Below are 26,170 nucleotides of genomic sequence, written 5' to 3' on the forward strand. Positions count from 1 at the left end.
ATCTGCTGTTGGCAGTACTCATGGTGTGCCGACTTCCCACTGGCAGAACACAATAGCACTGCGGGAGGGATTCCTTCATCAACACTGAATGTGTTGATGGGGAAATCGGGCATTTTTTCTTTCCTGCAACCAAAATCGCATCATCTATGGCTTGTCTTAGACTGGAAGAATTAGGCCCCTTTCACACAGGTGGATAGAATTCAGATTTTAGCTGTGGATAGATCAAGTTATCTACTGCACCTAAACTCACAATGCTGTCCTATGGCCCCAGTCACACGCTGCATTTAGCAACAGTTTCATTACATGGGGTTTGGTTCAGTTAGAAAAAAATAAAATTTGGTCCGGTGTCCAGGACTAATTTATTGTAGCTATCTGCACATAATTGCAGTGTACCATTTCTCCTGCAGATAGCAGCGACAACAAGGAAAGAAACAGGAAGCCCATCAGAAATGGCAAGAATGTCCCACTGCAGCTAAATGGCAGCCGCATGCAAACGCTACTAATCGCAATGTACAACTGAAATTGATCGCTGTGCCTAGAGTCTTGGAATTTCAAAATAACAAAAATGAAGATTTTCTACCTTGAAGCGTAAATTTCTGGTGAGAAAAAAAAAAAAAAAAAAAACAGAAGTTCTCCCCCTTGTAGAAAGGAGACTACTGCTCGGATTGACCCCAATGCGAAAAGAATGGCTCTTTGAGATTCAAAAGGGGTCTGACATCACCGTACGGTTTTAAGAAAATAAAAAAATAGGATTTTTTTGGTACTCAAAATCCTTTTCTCTGTAGTTCACCGACAGCTCTTCTCAGCCCATTGGGTTGTTACGCCACCTTCAGGAGAGGACTAGGCAAAACATGTAATAATAAAACTAGAAATTTCTAGCTCCGCCCAAGGGGCGGTCCCTTAGGTAGCAACCCCACAGCCTGCACTGCAGCTTCAGTACGTCAACAAGCAGTATAACGTAAAGAAAAATATGATGGGCGAGTGCTGTCAGTCAGTGAACTACAGAGAAAAGGATTTTAGATTGATTGGCAACTTGGATTCCTCCACTGACCAGAGGTCCTGGGTCGACTGAACTCCCATTACTCCACCCCAGCCGGTTAGGCTGGCGTCCGTTGTGATCAATATCCATTTCAGAGGTAGGAACGACTTCCCGGGCCGAAGTGCCGGGGACCTCAGCCACCAGAGTAGAGAATCCTTGACTAACTGGCTCACCTGAATCTGCCGGAGATTTGTCCCATTTTGTTAAAATCTCCTTCTGCAGGACTCTGGTGTGAAACCGGGTGTACAGTACTGCCTCGAAAGAGGCCACGAGTCCCATGACTCGCATGCAGAAGCGCAGCGACGACCACATGCGGTTCATCAGCAGTTTTACCACGGCTCTAAGAGTGCAGCTTGTCTGAAGGGAGAAACACTCTCGCTTCCATGGAGTCCAGCAGTAAGCCTAGGTACTCCAAGCGCTGAGTCTGTACAATCACCAACTTTTTTAGGTTTAACAGCCACCCAAATTCCTGCAAGGTCTGCATGGTGATCGCCACATCCTCCTCTAATTCTGAGGCAGAAGATGCTCTCAGGAGGAGATCGTCTAGGTAACTCACAATTGCGATCCCGCAGCAATGTCAAAACAAACTGGTAGTGGGCTTCCCCAACTGCGAATTGCAGAAACCTCTGACGCCGAAGGCATATGGGTATGTGCAGGTACGTATCCTGGATGTCCAAAGACGCCAGGGAATCCCCTTGATGGAGTGCAGAGACTACTGAGCGAACTGATTCCATTCTGAACCTCTGTACTTTTACAAAGTAATTGAGGGCTTTTAGGTCCAAGATTGGACGTGCCCCTTCCTTTTTGGGGACTACAAACAGGTTTGAGAAGAACCCCTGGAAACGTTCCGATTCCGGAATAGGTACTATCACCCCGCGACTCAGCAGGTCCCTTACCGCCCCCAATAGGGCCTCCCGGAGAGCCGTGAGTATGGGTATTCTGGAGGGGAAGGATCTGTTTTGAGGCCAAGAGAGGAACTATCTTGTAGCCTGAGGAAATCAGATCGCAGACCCATTGGTCGGACAGCGGAGAGGCCCACCGATCTGCAAACTCCCGAAGGTGACCCCCCACCCGTGTTGCGGGCAGGGGCAAACCTTCATGCGGTAGCACTTTTGCTCGCAGGCTTGTTAGGCTTACAGTTCCAAGGACGCTTTGGTCCTTCAGAAGTCATCCTGTCGGGCTGGGGACGCTTCGCTGAAGCCCCGGGCAGACGAAAAAGACATTTATGAGCGAAAAATGAGGGCCCTTGCCTACGACGTGGCTCCTTAGCCTTCCTGGCCTGTGGGAGTAGTGTACTCTTACCACCTGTGGCATTTTTTATAATGTCATCCAATGAGGCTCCAAAGAGCCGGTCACCAAGGAAGGGAAGATCCGTCAGGGCTTTCTTAGATGCCTGGTCAGCAGACCAGCATTTTAGCCAAATCAGGCGCCTTAGCACCACTGCTGACACTGAAGCCCTGGACAACAGGGGGAGGGTGTCCAGGGCTGCATCCAAATGTACTTAAGGCCTTGCACTAATTGGTCTGCTAGTTCCACGCAGACAGGGGAGGCCTGTTGCTCTCCCAATTCGCGGTGCAAAAAGTTTTGCCCACTCAGTGAGTGTCTGTGACACAAGTGCGGATGCCAGTACTGGTCACATAGTTGACCCCACAACCGTAAACAAGGAGCGAGCCACTGCCTCGGCCTTCCTGTCCGTGGGGTCCTTAAATGCCGGAGTCCCCTCTACCGGGATCGTGGTTACTTTGTTTAACCTGGATACTGGGGGGGTCCACAAGCGGAGGAGCTGAGAAGGCTCTCCTCAAAAGGGATAACGCTCCGCCATGCATTTGGGGACCGAAAAGGTCAGTTGCGGTCGACCCCATTCCTTGTAAATTAACTTATAGAAATAAGTCAGATACGGGAATACCTTAGGTGAACGGGCTGGCTTACGGGACCCAAAAGGGACATCATCAGTGGAGGGATCTGCTGGCTCCTGAATTTTCAGGGTATCACGCACAGCTGTGATAAGTGCTCCAACAAACGCTTTGTCACGCACGGACCCGAACGGGGGACTCAGCCTCACTGTCAGATTGGTCCTGGTCAGCGTCATCTGAAACGGCAGAACAGGGGTCACCAGCCTCAGCAGGGCCCGAGTCTGCATCAGAGCTCTCCCCGTTTTTTACCACCTTTATGCCCACACACCACCTCCATCTTGGCAATGAACGAATTAAGGACCACTGACAAAGCGTCCAGAGGCACTGCACTGTCTGCAGGTGAACCGGTTGCAATTGCCTGGATTTTGGGGGAAGAAACACCAGTTTCTGAAGCCATGCTGACCCAACCTTGTCTGCCACCTGTTGGGGACTCAGGACAGTGATGGTCCCACCATCCTAACTGCTGCTGGCTGAGGGGCTCTTTCCCACAGCACTCACCACCCTGACTGGTTCTGCGCTGTCCAGCTAATAGTGCCTGTGTCAGCTCCCAGGTGCATAGGAGACCACACTGCGCTGTGCAGAGCTGCTCTGAAACTGACAGTGCAAGAAAAAGGCCGCCGAGCGTCCAGTATAAAGCACATAATCACAGGGAAAATGGCCACAGAGCAAGCTGCTCCTTGGTCACACCAAAAATGGCCGCTGAGCACTGTATACCATGAGGGACAGTGAAAAACAAGCAGAGAAATGGCGGTGAAACAGCTCTGCAGCGAACAGACACAGCCTCCAGACACCTCCAGGGAGAGACCTACACACACCCAGGGCACAGCCAGCCAGCGCAGTCCCCCCCCCCAGTGTGAGCCCCTGTCTATGACACACACACCGCTCAGCAGCCATGCAGCATCCCCCACAGGAAAGAGGGGAGAGAAGATAGGGACAGGGAGAGAAGAGAGGGAGGTGAGAGACCCCCGAATCGATCTCCCAGGGAATGCCCAGCTGCTCAGCCCCCACTGAGGCAGGGAGAGCTGTACTTACCAGTCCTGGGAGCCATTCCATCACAGACCCACTCTCCGATCAGTACAGGGTGGTTGCTGGCCCGGCACACTGACGCAGAAGCCCGGTCCTATGTGTGCCCCAGAGCAATTATGCTCACCGACCGCCTCTGGAGCTGAGGGATGTCGTGGCCGACCCAGCGCAGAGCTCTGGTCTGCACACGCTCGCTGGCCAGGCTGGAGAGACTACAAGGATAAGAGTATCCAGCCGGCTGTTGATAGCAGATCACAGGATCTTTAAACTTGATCAAAAAGCAAAGCTTCTGCAGGAAAAAAAAAACAAAAAAAAAACAAAAAAAACAAACATGGACCGATGGGCCCGTAGGGTTCCTAGGTCCTTCTCCTTCACTAGGCAGAAAAAAACCGAGGCTGCAATGCAGGCTGTGGGGTTGTTACCCAAGGGTCCGCCCCTGGAGCGGAACTAGAAAGTTCTAGTTTTATTATTACATGTTAAGCCTAGTCCTCTCCTGAAGGTGGCGTATCAACCCAATGGTCTAAAGAGAGGAGCTGTGTCAGTCGGTGAACGGAAGAGAAAAAAGGTTAGAAAAACCCCAATTCTTGCTCTACCAAGGGGAACACAGATATCACTCTTTGAGAAAAGAGATGATGATCCAAGCTAGAAAGACTTATTTTCACTGGATCTCTGGGAACGTTTTGATGTGAGAAAACAAGGAGACAGGAACTCTGACATTGTTCCTGCCAGACCCTTGAAAGCTGTAGAAGCCTAGCCCCCCACTCAAGCGAGCGGGGCACCCTTTCATAAAGCTTTAGTATTTTCTTTTGTGGGTTACCTCCCCCAGGTCCTTCTTTGACCCTGGGACTGAACCTGAGGTTTACCTCTTGAATTCTGAAGGTGGAGGCCGTTGTGACTGCCTGGGAGGCAGATGCCCCTGGCAAAAGGAGAAGAAGCACAGCTGCCGAGTGGCGCGCTGATCGCACTTGTTCCTGTCTTTTTTTTTTTTTTAAGACTGGCAGCTCCTTCCCCACCAAGGGGAGATTATATGCACAGGGAGGTGATAAACGGGGAGATGCCCTACTATATTTGTGTCTCCCTCCCCCTTCAGTTGGCATTGCTATGGGACACCCCACATAGTAACTACTATGGCTCTGTGTCCCGTGACGTACAATAAGAAACATACTTTTAACAGCGGCAGAACAGCTGCCTGTGTAAAAGAGGCCTTATGCAAGCTTTCTTGCAAGTTAGAATTTGTTTCTCCAGTACCATTAACAACCACACCTCTCATCTTATAGCAGTTGCTAGCAATAATCGCAGGTAAACCAAGCATGCTGGTTGTGCCCAAGTTGATTGATGAACTTGATACATTTAGCCTGCCCACACAGTCCGAATAGTCAGCCAGTTCCCACTGAACGGGCCCAGATTCAAACAAACAGTCTATGGCCTTGACTTCCCTGATGAGAAACTAACAGATTGCTTCCTCTGTACAGAGCTCTGTGTTGCTTGTCATAGGGCTGCGATTGCACACAGATGATCAGCAGGCCCCGGCCGTGAATCAATGGTCAGGACTTGATGACAGACTCCCGCTGTGTGCAATTGCTGAGAGTGCCAGTGGGGGGGGGGGGGGGGGGGGGGGCTAAATCTGGAAGTAGGCAGCGACATATGGTAACATCACTGTCTGTGAGGGCTGCCTGCCCAATTGGTTAAACAGGCTTTTGGTAAAGATATTACTTAAAAATAAAACCTTTTTTTTTGGCCAAAACAATAAGAGACAGCAAACAAAAAAAAACAAAAAAACTGTTACCTGATAGTTTGGTCAAAAGAAGCACTGAGGATCTGACTGCTGTCTTTAGAGAAGCTAAGGCATGTCACACCCTTACTGTGTGCACGTTCAAATCTCCTTAAACATTGCCCACTCTGAATCTTCCACACCTGTAGGACAAAAAAAAAAAAAAAAGTTTTTCAGACAAAATCTTGACACGTTCTAAAGAAGCAGTTCTGTCTTATTGCAGCCATATAGCTGCTGGGGGTTGGAAAGGGGAAACACACACACTCCACAAGTGCATGCATTTATAAAAGACCTGTGCAGTGCTTTACAAATGTACTACAAGTAAAGCCTAATAAAAACAAAATGAAAAATAAGGGGAAAAAAGTCAGAAGGTAAAGCGCTTGGATACATGACCTGTCAATTATGTGACAGGCCCTACTCCAACCATAAAGCATTCTCTGCATTGGGAAACAGAAAATATTCAATGAACACTATAGGCTCCACATCGTGGCTTGCCTTTCACAAATTACTGGTAAAATGCAGACACTGTGCATAGTAAACTCTGCCTAGTACATAACTGATTGGGTAGTAATATCCACCCTCTGTTAAGAACTGGCCACTTACTATGAGAAGGAATTTAACGTTACCTTGATTTTTCCATCCTGGGCTCCTGTAGCCAGCATTTCAGTATCCCTGCTAAAACACATGCACAATACAGCATCATCCATCATCATGAAGTTATCTTGAGCCTGGTATTTCAAATCCTAAAAAAAAAAAAAAAAATATAAAAAAAAAAAAATTTTTTTTTAGAATTCTGTGTCCACTGACACATTTGATATCCAGGTTTTTCCAACGTTGTACCTCAATGAAAGCCAAGAGCTTTTATTTTTAATTCTACACAAATAAAAAATGGTTATATCTGTGATTTCATTTTCTTAGGTTTAAGTGATTGTTTATTTTGATAACTGTATGGGACGTGTTAGGCTTCATGCACGCGAGACGCAGATGCAAACGCTGCTGGACACATGTTGAAACCGGCGTTTAGAAACGCGCGTTTTGCCACGATTTTTACTTCGATTTAGCGGCGTTTTACCGCGTTTGCGTCTAGAAGCGTTTAGTTAAGCTAACATCATAGACCCTCCCCAGCTCAAAAAAAACAGTATTATTAACTATTTCAGCAATTTTGTGAGACCAGAATGAGTAGCAGCAGCTGTGAGAGCTGCAGTGTACTTGTATTTAGCGTGTCACTTGCCACGGCACCTGCCACAAGTTGTGGATTGTCCACTTGCCACGTCCCTTGCCACGTCATCTGCCACAAGTTGTGGATTGTCCAACTGCCACAAGTTGTGGATTGTCCACTTTCCATGTCACCTGCCATGCCACCTGCCACAAGTTGTGGATTGTCCACTTGCCACGTCACCAGCCACATCACCTGCCACAAGTTGTGGATTTCCACTTGCCACGTGACTTGCCACATCACTTGCCACGTCACCTGTCACAAGCTGTGGATTGTCCACTTGCCACGTCACTTGCCACAAGATGTGGATTTTCCACTTGTCACATCACCTGCCACAAGTTGTGGATTGTCCACTTGCCACATCACCTGCCACATCACCTGCCACAAGTTGTGGATTGTCTACTTGCCACATCACCTGCCACGTCACTTGCCACAAGATGTGGATTGTCCACTTTCCACGTCACCTGCCATGCCACCTGCCACAAGTTGTGGATTGTCCACTTGCCACGTCACCAGCCACATCACCTGCCACAAGTTGTGGATTGTCCACTTGCCACACCACTTTCCACGTCACCTGCCACAAGTTGTGGATTGTCCACTTGCCACGTCACCAGCCACATCACCTGCCACAAGTTGTGGATTGTCCACTTGCCACATCACTTTCCACATCACCTGCCACAAGTTGTGGATTGTCCACTTGCCACATCCCCTGCCACAAGTGGATTGTCCACTTGCCACGTCACTTGCCACGTCACCTGCCACAAGTTATGGATTTTCCACTTGCCGCGTCACCTGCCAGGTCACTTGCCACGTCACCTGCCACAAGTTGTGGATTGTCCACTTTCCACGTCACTTGCCACAAGTTGTGGATTGTCCACTTGCCACGTCACTTGCCACCTGTTGTGGATTGTCCACTTGCAATTGTTTAAAATATTTTTCTAATGGTTTTTCATCATTTGCAATCATTTTTGAGATTTTAAATGTAAAAAAAAAAAGGTCACCTTTAAAAACGCATATAAACGCAAACGCGGCTAAACGCGGTAGAGGCGTTTTGCTGCGTTTTACGTCTGAAACGTGGAAATTTTTGCTTCTGAACGCATTTTTTTGCTTCTGGAAAAACGAGATTAAACGCAACTGCATAAAAAACGGGAAAAAAAACGGGACTGTGTGCATGGACACATAGGATAACATTGAATGAGTTCAGGGGCAGTTGAAAAAACTGTCCAACTGCATCTGAACGCGCGTTTAACTGCGTCTCGTGTGCATGAGGCCTTCATTTCAGCGACAAAATGAACACTATTTTAGTCAACTAAAAAACAATTCAGATAACTAAAAGTACAACTAAAACCAAAACAATTTAATTTTAGTCAAAAGACTAGGACTAAAACTAAAATCGAAATTTGACGTCAAAATTAAACATGGCACTAACACATAAAGTTGGGGGCACCTACTAAGCTTCTGAAAGAAAAAAAAAAATTTCTCAATATTTAATGTTGGTAACATCAGGTACTATGTACAATGGCCTTACAACCAATAGAGTTTTTGGGGGCTTTTTATATTTTTAAGTTGCATTTCTGTTTGTCAAAAAAGCAATGTTCTTGTAACGAAACCTGGTTTTAAATTTATAAAGATGTTCTGACAGCGGCTAAATCTGTGTCTGTAGCGTATGTTTAAGCCTTAATACCATAAATAACATGTTATTAGATTTTAACTTCAGGAGTATACGTGTTTGGCAATTCTAGAGAAATGCTTGAATAATGCATTACAATTTAACTCATCAGATTTTAGTATACTAAAATGAACTTTCAGTGGTTTTGATTTTTGTGGACTAAAAAACACATCAGAAGACTAAAATATGACAAACTAAAATAGCATTTAAGGCGAACGACAATGACTAAAACATATTCGAAATTTGACGTCAAAATGAACACTGGTACTAGCAGTATTCCGTAGACACGTTATATTTTGTTAACATTTTCAACCAAGGTGTTCAATAAAACTGACAAAGGGCACGACAAACTATGAAACCGTCAATACACAAGCTATACCACTGTACTCTGAAAAATAAATCTGTAATAGCACTTGCCTTTCTGATCTTTCCTGTAGTAAAGTTCCACACCTCGATAAACCCATCTACAGATCCGGTAACCAAATACTGACCATCGGGTGAAAAGCGAGCACATTCCACGTGCGATTTCTGACCAAACTGTAAAAACACAAAATTAAACCGTGTTATCAAACTAAAAGTAATAAAAAAAAAAAAAAAAAATATTATATATATATATATATATATATATATATATATATATATATATATATATATATATATATATATATATATATATATATATATATATATATATATATATATATATATATAAATAAATATAAAAAAAGTATACACCCCAGAAGCAAATCTTTGTATTGCACATGCATTTGATGAGAAATTACATTACACACACGGTCTGTTGCCAATCTCCATTTTGCAGGTATAAGGGTACTTCATAGGTACTCAAAAGGACACGAAGGCACCAGAGTTTACAAATGACAAACAAAACAAATTACCTTGATATGCCTGCTGAGCTGAGTGGGGAACTTCTCCTCTTCTACATCTTTCACAGCTGCTTTACCTCTAAACAAATCAATGGTCATTCCTGGAGGCAGAAGTCCCTGATGTTGCTGCCATTTTAACGCCTGAGAAAGTAATGAAGGTGGTGAAATCAAAGACTTAACCAAAATGAATGAAGAGAAGAATTTCAAAAGGTAATAAAATGTACATTATGTCATAACACCTTGAATTCCAAAACACATTAAATTTTAAAAGGACAAAAATTGTATAATCAAAGAGGAGCAAGTGCAGCAATCCCTGGACTTTTTTTGAGATAGAGATAGATATTATATATAGTAAAAATGTAATTCCTACAGATCTAAGACCCCTTTCACACTGGGGCGTTTTTCAGGCGCTTTAGCGTTAAAAAAAGCGCCTGAAAGAAGCTGCAACTGCAATCCCAATGTAAAAGCCCGAGTGCTTTCACACTGAGGTGCTGCGCTGGCAGGGCGTCAAAAAAAAGTCCTGCAAGCAGCTTCTTTGCAGCGCTTTTGGAGAGGTGAATACAACGCTCCTAAAGTGCCCCTTCCCATTGAAATCAATGGGAAGCGCCTGTAAAACTATTGGCAGCAGTGTTTTGTGGGCGCTTTTAACTGTTTATTTGGCCACTAGCAGGGGTTAAAAGCGCCCCAATAACGCTCGAAAAATGCTGGAAAAGCGCTGCTAGTTTAAGTGGCGCTTTACGAGCGTTTTTCGGGCGCTGACATTGTGAAAGGGCTCTTAAAGCACTTGGGCTTTCACACTGGGACTGCAGATGAGGCTTCTTTCAAGCGCTTTACAGGCGCTTTAACGCTAAAGCGCTTGAAAAACACCCCAGTGTGAAAGGGGTCTAAATATACAACACCATAGAGTCATTTAAATGCAGGCTCTTATTCTTTTCTCCCATGCATTTTTGTTTGAAATGAGAAAAAATAAATAAAAAAGAAATAAAAAAAAAAAAAAAAAAACACACATTTGTTTGCATCAATATTATGTTATTACCTGTCCCAGAAGCGCCATGAGACGTGATGGAGGCACGACACTCACTTCTCCAGCAAGGGCCTGAGCTATTGCTGCCCTTCTCTTTTCTTTGCTGCTGCCATCAGGATAAGCCTTTGGGAAGCACAAAAAAATATTCAATTTACTTGTCATTTTAGGCAACTAACCATTAGTCATATGAGTTTATATTTTTTCTAACATGACTCAAGCCAACCAATGAGAGCCATTTTACCTGCCAAAGGATAAGCATTTGTATCCACCCAGTCGTGAGATTTTCACAGTTCTGACATACCACAGAGCCTTGTCAGGAAAGATGGGAGACCCAATTTTAACCACTTCATGCAAATTGCCGTACCCGTACGTCGGTACTTTGTTAGCGGCCATAACCCCAGTATTTTCAGCGTCTTTAAAGCGGTGTTCCAGCCACGTGTTTTTTTTTTTTTTTAAGTCAGCAGCTAAAAAACACTGTAGCTTCTGACTTTTAATAAGGGCACTTACTTATCCAGCAAGTCCTTGATGTCGGCCCCGCCATCTTAAGGAAGAGAAACAGGCAGTGGAGCCTTGCGGCTTCACTGCCTGTTTCCTACTGCGCATGAGCGAGTCACACAGAAGGCAATGGGGCAGTTCACTGAAGAGGAGCAAGCGCCGCAGAACAGGAAGAGGCAGATTAGGAAGACTGCCTAGCAACAGGGGTTTCTGGTAAGTAAAATTTTTTTATTTTTACATATATATTTTTTGAGAATGTTAATGTTATTTTTTATTTTAGGGTGGCCCTCCGCTTTAAGATAAAGGTGGTCTCTGCAGCGGATTCGCCACAAGTTCACTTTTAATCGGTGGCAGGAGAGGGCCCCCTCTCGCCGCGCTTCGGTTGTCTCCATCGCTTACCGGAGCCGTCGGTAGCGGCGGAGGCGATCACGTCCGCTCCCCTCACTGCCTGGATGCGCAGTGGGGGAATGATGGCCCCTGCTCGGCTCCACAGCATTAACGTGTTCATCTTATGGTTTTAGCAGCTGCTTTATTTTTTGTTTTTTCCTTTTTGGCATTTAGCACGGTCTTTTCTATTTTTAAAATCTCAAAGCGAGGCTCAGGGCTAAAATGGTTAATCTGCTGCAGTTAAAAACAACACCCACCAGGTCTTGTTCATTCCCTAACCTGGGATTGGACAGTCACCGAAAAGCAGACCAATCAACTCATCTCTCTATTACTCTGTGAAACTGCTGTGCTGCTTCTTTCTCTCCCAGTCTGCTGTTAAATACATTTTAGGAGGTTGATACCAAGTCAAATTCTGGAAGTTGGATTGTTTTTTTTTTTTTTTTTTTTAATGCAAAGACTGCATTTGAGAATGGAATAATGAATACAAAGCTGTAATGATGTGTCCTTTATATCAGATGGAAAATGAGATTTAAAGAACTACAGCCAAAACAGATATTTACTCATTTGAAAGGTACTAGGGGAATGAAGTACCTGTCATCTTTTTCATTTAGGGACTCCAGTGCTGAAATCTCACCACAGCTAAGGTCAAAGTGAAGTTATCCCTGAACTGGGTTCAGAGTAACATAACACTATTGTATGGTCACTGTTTGAGCAGCTTAAAAAGGAGTACAAGGCTCGCTTGGCTGTACTTCTCCTGCGGATCACAGGAGTATAGTATGTTTTGCACTCCTGTGACCCGTTTTCAGCAGACAGCAGGCTGAAGCCCACTGCTAGCTCATGTCACAGAGCCAGTCCCGCCTGGGGAAAGATTGCGACCATAAGGTCAGGATCCACTCACAATACTAGACCGCCAGCTGATCCTACCCTCTCCACAACTCCTGAAAGCAAGAGGGGCAGAGCAGAGAGCCGGTGATGGACAGTCACCAATTCTGCTCACGGAACTCTGAGAATAAAAATTATAAAGCCTTGTGTTTTTTTTACCTTAATGCATGAAGGTGAAAAACCTTCTAAAGTGCAGCACCCCCCCCCCCCCCGCCCGACCCCTCCTTTTACTCACCCGAGCCCGGTCTTTCTAATGCAGAGAACGAGCACACCAGCTCCAGCCAATGTCTCGGGCCCTAATTGGATAGATTAATAGCAGCACAGTCATTGGCTCCTGCTGCCGTCAGTCAAATTCAAATTCAATGACACGGGAGACGGGGCTGAGATCCGATATCTGTGTCAATAGATGCAGCAGGACACGGGAGCACCCCCGCACGAGTGCTCCGTGGGAGAACGCTTCTCCCACGGGGCACTGGAGAAGAGGAGGAGCCAGGATCACCGCTGAGGGACCCCAGAAGAGGAGGTTCTGGGCCACTCTGCAAAACCAACTACATAGAGGAGGTAAGTATGACATGTTTGTTATTTTTAAACAAAGGTTTAGTTATCCTTTAAGCGATCAGTGGTCTCTGATCACTTGGTTCTCAGTCTTCGAGTAGGCGGGGGGACAGATGCAGCATTGGTCTGATGCTGCATCCATCCAAGTATGATTCTTGGAAAACGCACGCAATTTTTTTATTTTTTATTTTTTTTTACTGTCTGTTATAAAAAACACATCCCATAAAAATTGTTCATGAATTTTGGCCTACTACGTCTGATTTAAAAGAAAAAAAAAAAAATATCCCAATAAGTGTATTATATTGCTTGGTTTGCGTGAAAGTTTATAGCAAATGCAAACTATGATGTGTATATACACCGGAATTTTTTTTATATACTACTTATGGCGTGATCAGCGACTTATAATGGAACTGCAATAGTGAAGCGGAAAATCTGACACTGATGCTGGGGGGGGGGGGACGACGACTAACTATCACCAGTGACACTAACGCAGTGATAGTATTATACACCGTCACTGTATTAGTGACACTAGCTGGGAAGGGGTTAAATGTGTGCCATACTATGTGTAAAGTTTATCGCTTTTACTAATGGATCTCTAAGTTTTGATGACTTAACCCATAAGTAGGCAGCGACATGAGGGTACCACCTGTGTGGGTCACCCATCCGCAGTACATTGCATGTGGTCTGCAAGTGGTTAATGGGCCGACGAATGTTAACAAATTTGATATTTTTACAGTAGTTTTAAGCAGAAATCGTACTACTTTGTTGACATCTTTTACAGCGATCATTTTAAAAAGGTTCAGTCCACCTGTTATTTGACACCTGAAAGACTCAAAGATGGTGAGAAATAAGACAAAACTTTTTGGCCTTAATTCTAAGCGGTATGTGTGGAGAAAACCAGGCACTGCTCATCACCTGTCCAATACAGTCCCAACAGTGAAGCATGGTGGTGGCATCATGCTGTGGGGGTGTTTTTCAGCTGCAGGGACAGGATGACCGGTTGCAATCGAGGGAAAGATGAATGCGCCCAAGTACAGGGATATCCTGGACAAAAACCTTTCCCAGAGTGCTCAGGACCTCAGACTGGGCTGAAGGTTTACCTTCCAACAAGACAATGACCCTAAGCACACAGGTAAAATAAAGAAGGAGTAGCTTCACAACTCCGTGACTGCCAGAGCCCTGACTTAAACCCAATTAAGCATCTCTGGCGAGACCTAGAAATGGCTGTTCACCAATGTTTACCATCCAACCTGACAGACCTGGAGAGGATCTACAAGGACGAATGGCAGAGGATCCCCAAATCCAGGTGTGAAAAACTTGTTGCATCTTTCCCAAAAAAAAAAACTCATGGCTGTATTAGATCAAAAGGGTGCTTCTCCTAAATACTGAGCAAAGGGTCTGAATGCTTGGGACCATGTGATATTTCCGTTTTTCTTTTTTAATAAATCTGCAAAAAAGTCAACAATTCTATGTTTTAAGTGTGTATATCAATGAAGAAAAAAAAAAGAACTTAAATGATTTTAGCAAATGGTTGCACTAGAACAAAGAGTGAAAAACTTAAGGGGGCGAATACTTTCTGTCCCGTGTGTGTGTGTGTATTTTTTTTTGTATATTTTTTATAGCGCAACAAAATGAAACTCAGTGGTGATCAAATACCACCAAAAGAAAGCTCGACTTCTGTGGGGGAAAAAAAAAAAAAAAAAAGATATAAAAATTTTGTTTGGGTACAGCGTTGCATGACCGCACAATTACCAGTTAAAATAGCGTAGAGATAAATAGCAAAAAATTCCTTGGTCATGAAGGGGGTGAAATCTTCCAGAGGTCAAGTAGTTAAAAATGACAACACATAAATCCAATTGGTTTCAAGGGGCTCATATATGTCAGTTGTACAATTCTTAAGATATACCTATATAAGTCAACCTACTTTTGATCAAACCTACCTCACGTGGGTCAAAATATGATCTAGCCAAGAGGTTTTCCAAGTGAATGTATCTTTCAGGCTGGGTCTGTTTTAACATGATCATGGGGTCGGTTTGCCTCAGGAGAGATCTAGCAGCTCCCAATTCACGGAGTTCAATCAATTCCAATACAACCTGACAAATGAGAAAAAAAAAAGTAAGAGATCACATATATATCATAAGATGTTAAACAAAAATATATATATAAAAATAAAAAACACAAGTAAAATTTATATATATTTTTTTAAATTACATATCACATATCGATATATATCACGTTCCATTCTGGTTCCTCAAGGGAGCACCTCTATGCAAACTAAGAAAAGAGAACAACGATATATCCCAATGCCCATCACCCACCAGCTTTTAGTTCAACAAAATACCCAAAATTCTGATATTTCTGAGGGGCTCCTCTACATTCATTTTTCAAATGGAAGTGCACATGTGAAATATTTCTGAGTGGAGAAAGCTGTGTATTTGGCTTTCTTTGGATTCTGTAGTTCAGAATATGAACTTTCAATCCTGTGTCTGGGTTTTGCTAGGCACCTGCAATATGTCTGAATACACAGGTGTGCAGGATTTTTATATACTTAGAGCATCCAGTTTGGAGACCACTCCCAGCGAGAGACAGGTCTCACCCAGGGGGCCCCAGCCAGAAGCCACAAGACAGGGGGTCACACGAGGGGTCAGAAGTGCCCCAGCCAGAAAACACAAGGTCTCAGGAATCAGATCGGCTCCTATCAGGGTGCAAGAAGAACCCAAATCCATAGGCCAGAAGTGGGCCATGCAGCAAGGCACTGGGCCTAAATGGTAAGAGAGCCAAGTGATCCAGGATAGCTGGACAACAGTCAAGGTAAACCTGTAAGAAACGTATCGGTGCTGCCAACAAGCAAACAAGGTGGCTCTGCATTTTCATTGTTTGGATTATGGCGTGGAAGAAACCCCTGCTTGGGAAACTAATGTGTTTGTGAAGTTTTCCTTTATTTAACCCCTTGCCGCCGCGGCTTTCAGGGGTTATATCGGGATGACGCCCGCGGGATGATCGGCTTTCCAGCGATAACAACCGATGCGGCTAAAAGCCGCTAGGCTGTTATACCGGAGGAGCGGGAAGTGACAGCCCCCCCCACCACTCTTACCAGGCCTCCCGTTCCACCGAGAGCCCCGATCAACAATCTGATGCCTCCGGCGGCTAGGGACAGACTGGAATGAAGCCGTAAGCTGCTTCATTCCAGTCTACTGATTGTAAACACGGAAGCGACAACATGACGTCACTTCCCATTTACACGGCTGCCAATGGCTTGGGTTTAAAAAAAAACAAAAAAAAACAGTATTCAGAATTGCCAAAAACGGCGATCTGAATACTTCGAAGTGCAAAGAAGGGATTAGAGGTCTTTTATACCCCCAATCCCTCCATAAAGGAGCACACGTCACCACTTATTACCGTCAGAAGGGATGTTTACATTCCTTGTGACAGCAATAAAAGTGATCAATTTATTTTTATTTATTTTTTTAAAACAATATTAAAATAAATAAGAAAATATTTTTTTTTTAAAGAGCCTCGTCGGCACAAGCTCGCGCAGCAAAGAAAACGCATACGGAAGTTGCACCTCCATATGTAAACTGTGTTCAAATCACACATGTGAGGTATCCCTGTGATCGTTAGAGCGAGAGCAATAATTCTAGCACTAGACCTCCTCTGTAACTCTGTAAATGCACCTAGCACTTCCTCTTTGATTCCCTGCAAAGGTGAAGCATAATGGACTACTATGCATCGCATAGTAGTCCATTATGTGTCACTTACCTGACACAGGAGCCAGCGAAGTCACTGCTTTCCCCTGTAGTCCGGAGCATCTATCTTCTCGGTGGGTCTTCACTCCCGCGCATGTGCACGGGAGCCGTCACTCACGGCATACCACCGTTGACAGCGGCGCGCTCCGTGCACCACTGTCTATGGCGCATGCGCCGTAGACAGCGGTGCCTGTATTTTGCCAAATATCTCCTAAACCGTGTAGGTTTAGGAGATATTTCTTGGACCTACAGGTGAGCTTTAATCTAGGCTTACCTGTAGGTCAAAGTGGTTTGTAAGGGTTTACAAACACTTTAAATGCAGCAACAGCTGTGGGCTTGGTGCCAGCTTCAACAGTCGGCAAAGGGCTCTAGAGACACAAGAAACTGCTTCCACAGTGAAAGCAGGAGGAACACGTGGAACATCCATTCCCTGATCCCTCCTGCCACTAATGATCCTTGTGTATTATGTTGCTTTCAGGGCCACAGCTGTCATTTCACGACTAGTGTAACCTAGGATCTGTTCTTAAAAAGCTGCAATGGAGGGCAGGGGAGACATTAATCCACTAATACCTTACCTGTTCATATAGATCTATGAGTGTCTTGTCTGGCAGCTTAAGTGACTGTATGGCTTGCAGAACTGTATCCCAGTGCCCACTGTTAATGTCTGCCACAAAACTCTCAATACTGTCCACTGTGTTTAAAGACACTGTTGTTTCCTCTTGCAATGTAGCCAGCGCACGATGCAAATTATTTTCTTTTAGGTATTGCATGATAAGACGTATGACGCTGAGGAGACAAAGCAATTTTGTTTGTTAAACCTTCATTAACACATTTTAGTCCAAAGAAAATTGTCAGTGAAATTTCTCATTTTGTATACAGTGGAGATTAGGGTTAGAACCTCCATCAGTTTAAAGAGTTTGCGAACCCAAAAGTGTAAAGCTGTGCCAGCCCCTCTATTAGAGCCTGGCACAGCACACCATACAAGTCTTTTAAAGAAAACTAGGCTTGTAAACACCGATTTAGGGTGATCTTCAGGCCGCGTTATACCTCCGATATATGGCTTCTGCAGGAGGGGCCGAGATCTCCCTGTGATGTCAGTCAGGGAGATCACAGGCCGCTCAGCCCCTCCCGCAGTAGCCCTGCAAACCAGCCGAGAGTCACATGACGAAGATGGTGCTAAATTGGTATTTACAAGCCTCGTTTTTATAAAAGATTTATAGTGTGCTATACTCTAATACAGGGGCTGGCAGTGACAAATTATAAACTTTTTTTTTTACTAATAGTGATAGGGGTGGAGACAGAGACACAGACACGGAGTGACAGGCAGGGAGGAGGGGGTGAGAGAGAGACGAGCAGGGCTGCTGATGAAGGGACATACACTGACCACGGTGGCAGCTCAGCTGCCCTGATTTTTGCGGTCAGCGCAAAGAGGGGGACACAGGAAGTGTCAGGATCAGCCAGGTTTTTTTTTTTTTTTTCCCACAGTTTAGAGGAGGGGCAGATTACATAGCACAAGCACATAGCTGTTAAATCAGCTTTAAGGGACCAGGAGGGGGTGTTAAACATTTCAATCTTCTCTTTACCCTGTTAGAAAGAGTGGGGGAAGCTTCAACAGACAGTAGCCTAAAAACTATTTTAGAATAGAGTTATGTAAAAAACAGATGCATTTTGAAAAACTAAAGCATATTCCACATTTGAGAAAATGTGCCATGGGCCATTTCACAACTATGTGCATGCAGTAACAAACATCTGTTCATGCATTATACAAGGCGCCAAGAAGAAAGAAAAAAAAAAAAAACACACATGCACAACAGCAATTTTCTGACAAATGCATTAAACAGGACAACTGAATTTGGTACATATCCTATTCAGTTAAAGTGGTTGTAAAACTTACAAACCACTTTGACCTACAGGTAAGCCTAGATTAAGGCTTACCTGTAGGTTCAAGAAATATTTACCTGAAGACAGCGACGCGCAGACGCACTGGGTAAGCCGCAGATCGCGGCGATATGCCGCGAGTGTCAGCTCCCGTGCGCATGCGTGGGAGTGACGTCATCGCTGCTCCGGTGAATCACAGCACCGGAGCGAGACCCACCAAGAAGGTGGACGCTCAGAACTACAGGGGACAGTGGTGACATCGCTGGCTCCTGTGTCAGGTAAGTGACACATAATGGACTACTATGCGATGCATAGTAGTCCATTATGCTTTACCTTTGCAGAGAATCAAAGAGGAAGTAAACCCATCAGGGTTTACTTCCTCTTTAAATGTACCTGATGGAATTGAATCTGTGCTCTGCTGAGCAATCAGAAAAAAAATTAAAAAAAATAAAAAAAAAGTTGCATTTCCATGAATTTGCAAAACAGGCTTATGTAGATGGGCTTTTTTGGTGAAATTATAATTTTCAATAAAAAGCATATGATAGGGTGATGCTACGAGCTACTAATGATATAGTATTTTTGTCAGTCTGATGTGCACACTCCTACTTCTGAACTAATGAAAATGTACCTATGAAAAGTGTAGGATATGAGAGACTAACTCTTGCAGGGAAATGTCACATGGGAACCTGGTAGCGACATGCCAGAGCCATCACCGGTTCCAGCTTCCACCCTGCCTTGGTCTACAGAAGAAAGATTAGGGCGGTACAGTGGCTTAGAGGTTAGCACTTCTGCCTTGCAGTACTAGAATCCACATGGGTCTTCAAACTATGGCCCTCCAGTTGTTCAGGAACTACAATTCCCATCATGCCTAGTCCTGTCTGTGAATGTCAGAGTTTTACAATGCCTCATGGGATGCATAGTTCTGCAACAGCTGGAGGGCCGTAGTTTGAGGATCCCTGGTTTAAAGCCTGGCCAGAAAACTGTCTGAATGGATTGTGCTTATGAGGATTCCTCCCACACTAGAAGGACATGCTGGTAGGTTCTTAAAGCAGAAGTAAACCCACAAATCTAAACGGCCTCCCAAAATACTGTATTTATTGGTGTATAACACTCACTTTTTCACAATTGGGTGCAAATAGCGTGTGCGTGTTATACGCCAATACTTCAATTTAGCTGCATCAGAGGGAACGGGGGCGGGGCTGGGACGAGCGCCGTCAGATTACATACAGTGAGAATCTCCCGTTTACTTGGTGGCCCCTGTAATATGAAGTTCTGCCTCCTGGGCAGCCATTGGACCAGTGTTCTGTCTATCATAGGAGATTCTCACTGTATGTAATCTGTCAGCAGTCGTCACCCCCCCCCCCCCCCCCCGGCTGCAGATGGGCATCGATAAGGCTGCACAGATGTGGACTGATGAGGCTGCTGCACTGATGAGGCTGCTGATGGGCAACTGACCCTTATTTTGCTTCTAATCTTTTTTTTTCACAAAACTTCCCTCTTCAAATGAATGTGCGTGTTATACGCCGATAAAGACGGTAGTTACATTGCAGGCATACCATTAATGATAACCGATACAGTTACTAGTGTGCTTATGCTAGCTCTCAAACGAACGGTCAAGCCATTAAATGGCTGGTGTCAGTTGATAACATGTGCAGCACTATGGCAACTCAAGGTAAAACAGAGGCTAAAATGGCATCTTTCTTGGCTGTAAAGGATAGGAGAGTTTAGTTCCACTTTAACTGACCTTAGTATTTGAGCGTATGCATGTGAAACAGGAACCTTCAATTTTAAAGTTCCTTGAGAGACAGATTTTTAATTACACTCATAGGGGGTGTAAACCCTCAGCGTTTTTTACCTTAATGCAATTCAATTGCTTAGGCAGCACAGTGGTATAGTGGTTAGCACCCTCACCTAGCAGCAATAGGGTCGCTGGTTTAAATCTCGACCATGACACAATCTGCCTGGGGCTTGCATGTTTTCCCTGTACCTGCGTGGGTTTGCTCCGGTTTTCTCCCACACTCCAAAGACATGCTGGTAAGTTAAATCAGATCCTGTCTACAAATTGGCCCTAGTATGTGTTTGTAAGCACGTCGGGACCCTGCAGGGTAAAGGACCACGCTATATCAAGATGCAACTCAACAATTGTTAATCAGTCAACTACATGGCAGCAACTCATTACATTTATGCATCTAGACATAGGGTTTGATTTACTAAAGGCAAATGCACTTTGCACTACAAGTGCAGTCGCTTTTGAGGGGAAGATCTGCTTTGACTGCACTTCCAAGTGCACTTGTAGTGCAAAGTGCATTTGCCTTTAGTAAATAAACCCCATAGTGAAGACGACTTGCTGAAATTCAAACCAGGCATCAGAATGGGGAAGAAAGGAGATTTACACCGTCTTGAAACAGTATCCATACCGCTTGAAATTTTTCACAATTTGTCATGTTTAGGGCTGCAACTAACGATTATTTTCATAATCGATTAATCGGATAAAAAAAAAAAAAAAAACTGAAAAAAAGGGGAGAAGTACACACATATAATAGAATATATATATATATATATATATACACACACACACACACACATATACGTTCCCCCCCCCCCCCCCCCCCCCAGTATAGATGACACATTCCTTCCCTCTCACATGGTGTCATTGCCCCACCTCCTCTCAGTGCTCCCCCTCCCCCCCCTCCGGTGTCTCGGGTTTTCTCACCCCTTCATGGTGACAGCGGCTACTCCTCGGTGTGCCGGGGTGGTGTGGGGCGGAGTCTCAGTCCGGACCCGCCACATGTGACTCGGCCGACTCCTCCAAATGGAGCGAAGGGCACCCCAAAGCCGGGAGATGGATGCACGCATGTGCAGAGCACAACCTCCAATCACGGCAGCGCTGGAAAGCGGCCCGGCGAGGGCTTGCCGCGCCTGCGCTGGGTCTATCGGAAGGCTGCTGGGTAGAGGGGGGGGGGGGGGGGGAAGAGGAGCCGAAAGCAGCGCAGGCGCGTTGCTGGCGGGACGTCAGCTGCGTGGAGAATGCAAGCAGGCGTAGCTGCGTGCTCATGGACGTGGTGCATGCGTAGGACACGGGAGGATACACAGGATTCTAACAGACCGGCAGGGGGGAAGGTGCGGACTAGGGGTGCAACGGATAAAAAAAAAAAAAAACACTCACGGATTGGATCGTTCCTCGGATCAGAGTCACGGATCGGGTCAATTTTCGGATCAGCAAAAAAAATAACACTATCCCCCCCCCACAGCCACATTTTTATTTAAATAAAAAGGTATAACACTATCTCCCCCCCCCTCCCCAATAAAATACAAGCATAAAAACATAGTCAGCATATCACTGATGATTTGCGCCAAGCTCACCACCGATCAAAGTTCCTCCAAACAGACCGCCGTGATGAGACCCGGGATGCCTATTGGCGCAAATCGTCAGTGATATGCTATGTTTTTATGCTTGTAAGGAGCTGCATTTTATTGGGGGGGAGATAGTGTTGTACCTTTTTATTTAAATCAACAATGTGGCTGTGCCGAGCAAGTGGAAAGGCTTAGATAGGATTAGATAATAACTAACTACTATCTAATAGATAATAGTTATTAGGTTAGATTAGGTAATAAATGTAGTGGTACCTGCATAAAAGAAGTTTTGAATGAGGGCAGGCAAGGCATCCAGCGTGACTCCTCCAGAATTCCTTCACTTGGGCTGACACAGGCTGAACAATGCGCTGGGGGTGACGTCAGCGCGCAGCTCGCCGCGTGTACCAAGATGGCCGCCAGCTCCGGAGCTAGGCCGAAGCCGCTGCCTTTCCTAAGGTCGCGGCCCGCTCCACGGATCGCATGGTGCGGACCAACGAATCGATAATGAAAATCGTTCACAACGATTTTCATTATCGATTATTATCGATAATATCGATTAATCGTTTCAGCCCTAGTCATGTTACAACCAAAAACATAAATGGATTTTATGTGATAGACCAACACAAAGTGGCACATAATTGTGAAGTGGAAGGAAAATGATAAATGGTTTTCATTTTTTTTTTTACAAATATCTGAAAAGTGTGGTGTGTATTTGTATTCAGCCCCCTTTACTCTGATACCCCTAAAACCCAGTGTAACCAATTGCCTTCAGAAGTCACCCAATTAGTGAATAGAATCTGTGTGTAATTTAATCTCAGTATAAATGCGGCTGTTCTGTGTAGCCCTCAGAGGTCTGTTAGAGAACCTTAGTGAACAAACAGCATCATGAAGGCCTATGAACACACCAGACAGGTCAGTGATAAAGTTGTGGAGAAGTTTAAAGCAGGGTTAGGTTATAAAAAAATATTCCAAGATTTGAACATCTCACAGAGTACTGTTCAATCCATCATCAGAAAACGGAAAAAGAGTATGGCACAACTGCAAACCTACCAAAGACATGGCTGTTCATCTCAACTGACAGGCCGGGCAAGGAGAGAATTAATCAGAGAAGCAGCCAAGAGGCCCATGGTAACTCTGGAGGAGCTGCAGAGATCCACAGCTCAGGTGGGAGAATCTGTCCACAAGACAAATATTAGTCGTGCACTCCACATATCTATTTTTTATGGAAGAGAGGCAAGAAAGCCATTGTTGAGGCTGGGTTAACACTGCTGTGCAGAGCAGCACACAGCAGAGTTCCGGAGAGTCCCTGTTCTCCGTTTCAGGGATGAATCAGGTCTGGATTTTTGGCTGAAATAGACCAGAAGACACACAGAACTCTTCTACAAACCGTTCCGCAGCTGTCCTGGAGCTGTGTGAACCGACTCCATTGAGAGCTGGTCACAGTCTCCTGACATGCGAATTGGATGCAGAGGAAACCCGCATCCAATTCACAATAGTGTGAACCCAGCCTCAAAGAAAGCCATAAGAAGCCATGTGGGGGACACAGCAAACATGTGGAAGAAGGTGCTCTGGTCAGATATGACCAAAATTGAACTTTTTGGCCTAAAAACAAAATGCTATGTGTGGCGGAAAACTAACACTGCACATCACCCTGAACACACCATCCCCACTGTGAAACATGTTGTGGGGATGTTTTTCCCCAGCAGGGACAGAGAAGCTGATCAGAGTTGATGGGAAGGTGGATGGAGCCAAATACAGGGAAATCTTAGAAGAAAACCTGTAAGAGTCTGCAAAAGACTTGAGACTGGGATGAAGATTCACCTTCCAGCAGGACAACAAACATACATACAACCTAAACATACAGCCAGAGCTACAATGGAATGGTTTAGATCAGGGGTCTCCAAAGTAAGGCCGGCTAAGCAGTCTTTACTGGCCCACAGCTAGAGTCATCAAACTTGCCCCAGGGACAGTCTCTCTGCCAAAGTATTGTTGGGTTGTAAAACCTGTGATGCATACCCCTGGCAGTATGCAGCACAGGTTTTACAACCACTCCTGGCCTCAGCCAATGAGATATTTCAGTGCAGATCGGCTGCACATCTCGGCTCCCACCCTGCTGTTTACATCAGTGTAATTTTGCATATAGCGTGCCTGTGCAACAGTATGGTGGGAGTAAAGACAGGGAGGTGCAGAAGTTTGATTGAGAGCACAAGCAAATGTGACAGTTAGCAATCCCAGTATTCTGGGAAGGTAACTTTTTTTTTTTTAAACGTTAAATCGATGGGTTTAAATTGCTCTTCAGAGGGCCTCTCTAGTGTAAACTAGCCCTAAGGCTAGGTTTACATTAGTGCGGATGCATGTAAATCACACACAAAACACAGACCGCCCACCTCACATATACTGCGGAAGGGCAGCCCAGCTGCACAAAATCACGTACCTGTATGTGATTTTGTGAACTGCGGTCCTACATTAAACGGCGCTGAGGCCCATACGCTGTGTCCACACAAACATATTGCACTGACGTGAACCTACCCTAACAGTGCGGAGAGTGGAGGATGAAGTGTGACTGCTTTTTCAGGCCCCCTATAAACCACCAGTGAGCAGGGGGCAGCCTCATAATAAAGGAGCACTTTTCCTTTCCCTGAAGTACAGCTTTATTTTGCCTTTCCTTACTACTCAAAAAAGATGGAGACATTCCAATAAAAGGTCATGATTTTCACCAAAAAAATCATTTTTTTGATATGTGTTGATTTCTAACCATCCCCAGACAACCAAGCACACACCACACACGAGAGCAACCTAAACAGAGCCGATTCCAGCCCTAGTCATGTAGCTGACGGGTCCTCCCCGAACACACACACGACGTGATCGGAAAATCCATCACACCGCCCCAATTTACTCACTCGGACGACTCGATCTCGATGGACATCTTTGCGGCGGTTTCTCTCTATTCAGCAACAAACCTCAACCAGAATACCTCACACCTTCCGTCACCTCAGCTGCGCCGTCTACAGGTTTATACGTCACTTCCGCTTTTCAGCCACGTTGAGGATATTCGCTGTGAACAGAAGAGGGCGCTGAACGGAAGTAAAGCTTGGAGACGTGACTGCTGCTGCTGCAAGTTTATGGACTTGTTTTACTTGGTTATTTAAAAATATCCTTTTGTAGGGGACATAGTTATCTAGATTATATGCATGAGCTCTTCCCGTCGCGACATGTTTTGGCTGCATATATAAAGCCATGAATAGAACTGTAAAGTGAGTGTTTAAAGTAATAAAGCTTTTTTTTAACCACTTGTCTACTGGGAACTTTCACCCCCTTCCTGCCCATGGCAATTTTCAACTTTCAGCTCTGTCGTACTTTGAATGACGATTGCACGGTCACGTAACACTGTACCTAAACTACATTTTTATTATTTTTTAAAACAAATAGAGCTTTATTTTGGTGGTATTTAATCACCACTGTGTTTTTTATTTTTGCCAAACTAAAAAAGACCAGTTTTTGTTTTTGTAATTGAGTAATTTTTCTCCTTCACTGATGGGCACTGATAGGTGCCACTGATGAGGAGGCACTAATTGGCGGCACTGATAGGCAGCACTTATGGACACTGATAGGTGGCACTGATCATCAGGACCTTGATTGTCAGTGCCGATGTCCCCACTGAGGAATTACGTTTACCGCCTCTCCTCTCGTGCTGCCAGCCTGAGGAGAGGAATGCCGATAACCAGCATTTCCGGTTTACACTTTGATTGGACACAGCTGAACACATGGTAAAGAGTAGGGATGAGCTCAGGCGTGTTCGCATGGAACACGTGCAGAGCCCGCCAGGAAGTCAGCGCTGCGCTAATCACAGGCAGTGAAACATTGCCCCGATGCGCGGCTGCAGAGATCGGGCAATGTCTCACTGCCTGTGATTAGCGCTGCGCCGACTTCCTGGCGGGCTCTGCACGTGTTCCATGCGAACACGCCTGAGCTCATCCCTAGTAAAGAGCCTAAGTCATAGGCTTTTTGCCATGATTAGTGATGCCCTGTGTTCCAGGGATATGGTCCACCACCAATTGCATGCCGAGAATGGGAGGGCGTCCTAGAACGAGAGTGCTCCTGCCTGTCCCTCATTTTACTATACGGCGGGTGGGAAGCAGTTAAGTAAAATAAAAAACATTATACTTACCTGATCTGTTCAATGGTATTGCACAGAGCAGCCCTGAGCCTCCTCTTCTGGGGTCTCCTGCTGACTCTCCTAGCTCCTCCTATTCGGCACGTGCCCCCATAGGAAGCTGCTTTCCATTGAGCACTCACGCAGGCTTTCTCCCAAACCACCCTCTCTGTGTCCATAT

The 26,170-nt window shown here is 45.1% G+C and overlaps 1 protein-coding gene across 1 annotated transcript in view; it reads right to left on the minus strand.

The window, feature by feature from the left end:
• SMU1 (SMU1 DNA replication regulator and spliceosomal factor) overlaps positions 1-24,884 on the minus strand; it is a 39,944-nt gene extending 15,060 nt beyond the window's left edge. The window contains exons 1-8 of the mRNA XM_077476262.1: positions 24,737-24,884; positions 17,180-17,390; positions 14,799-14,951; positions 10,552-10,662; positions 9,528-9,656; positions 9,049-9,168; positions 6,373-6,489; positions 5,762-5,889 (exon numbers count right to left, since the gene is read on the minus strand). Of these exons, the coding sequence (XP_077332388.1) occupies positions 5,762-5,889; positions 6,373-6,489; positions 9,049-9,168; positions 9,528-9,656; positions 10,552-10,662; positions 14,799-14,951; positions 17,180-17,390; positions 24,737-24,762 (995 nt within the window). The 5' untranslated portion in view covers positions 24,763-24,884. The remainder of the gene's footprint in view (positions 1-5,761; positions 5,890-6,372; positions 6,490-9,048; positions 9,169-9,527; positions 9,657-10,551; positions 10,663-14,798; positions 14,952-17,179; positions 17,391-24,736) is intronic.
• Positions 24,885-26,170: the final 1,286 nt, after the last annotated feature.

This window comes from Lithobates pipiens, unplaced genomic scaffold (genome assembly GCF_037356315.1).
Source record: "Lithobates pipiens isolate NorthernLeopardFrog02 unplaced genomic scaffold, aLitPip1_a1.2 Scaffold_13, whole genome shotgun sequence".
Lineage (NCBI taxonomy): Eukaryota > Metazoa > Chordata > Amphibia > Anura > Ranidae > Lithobates > Lithobates pipiens.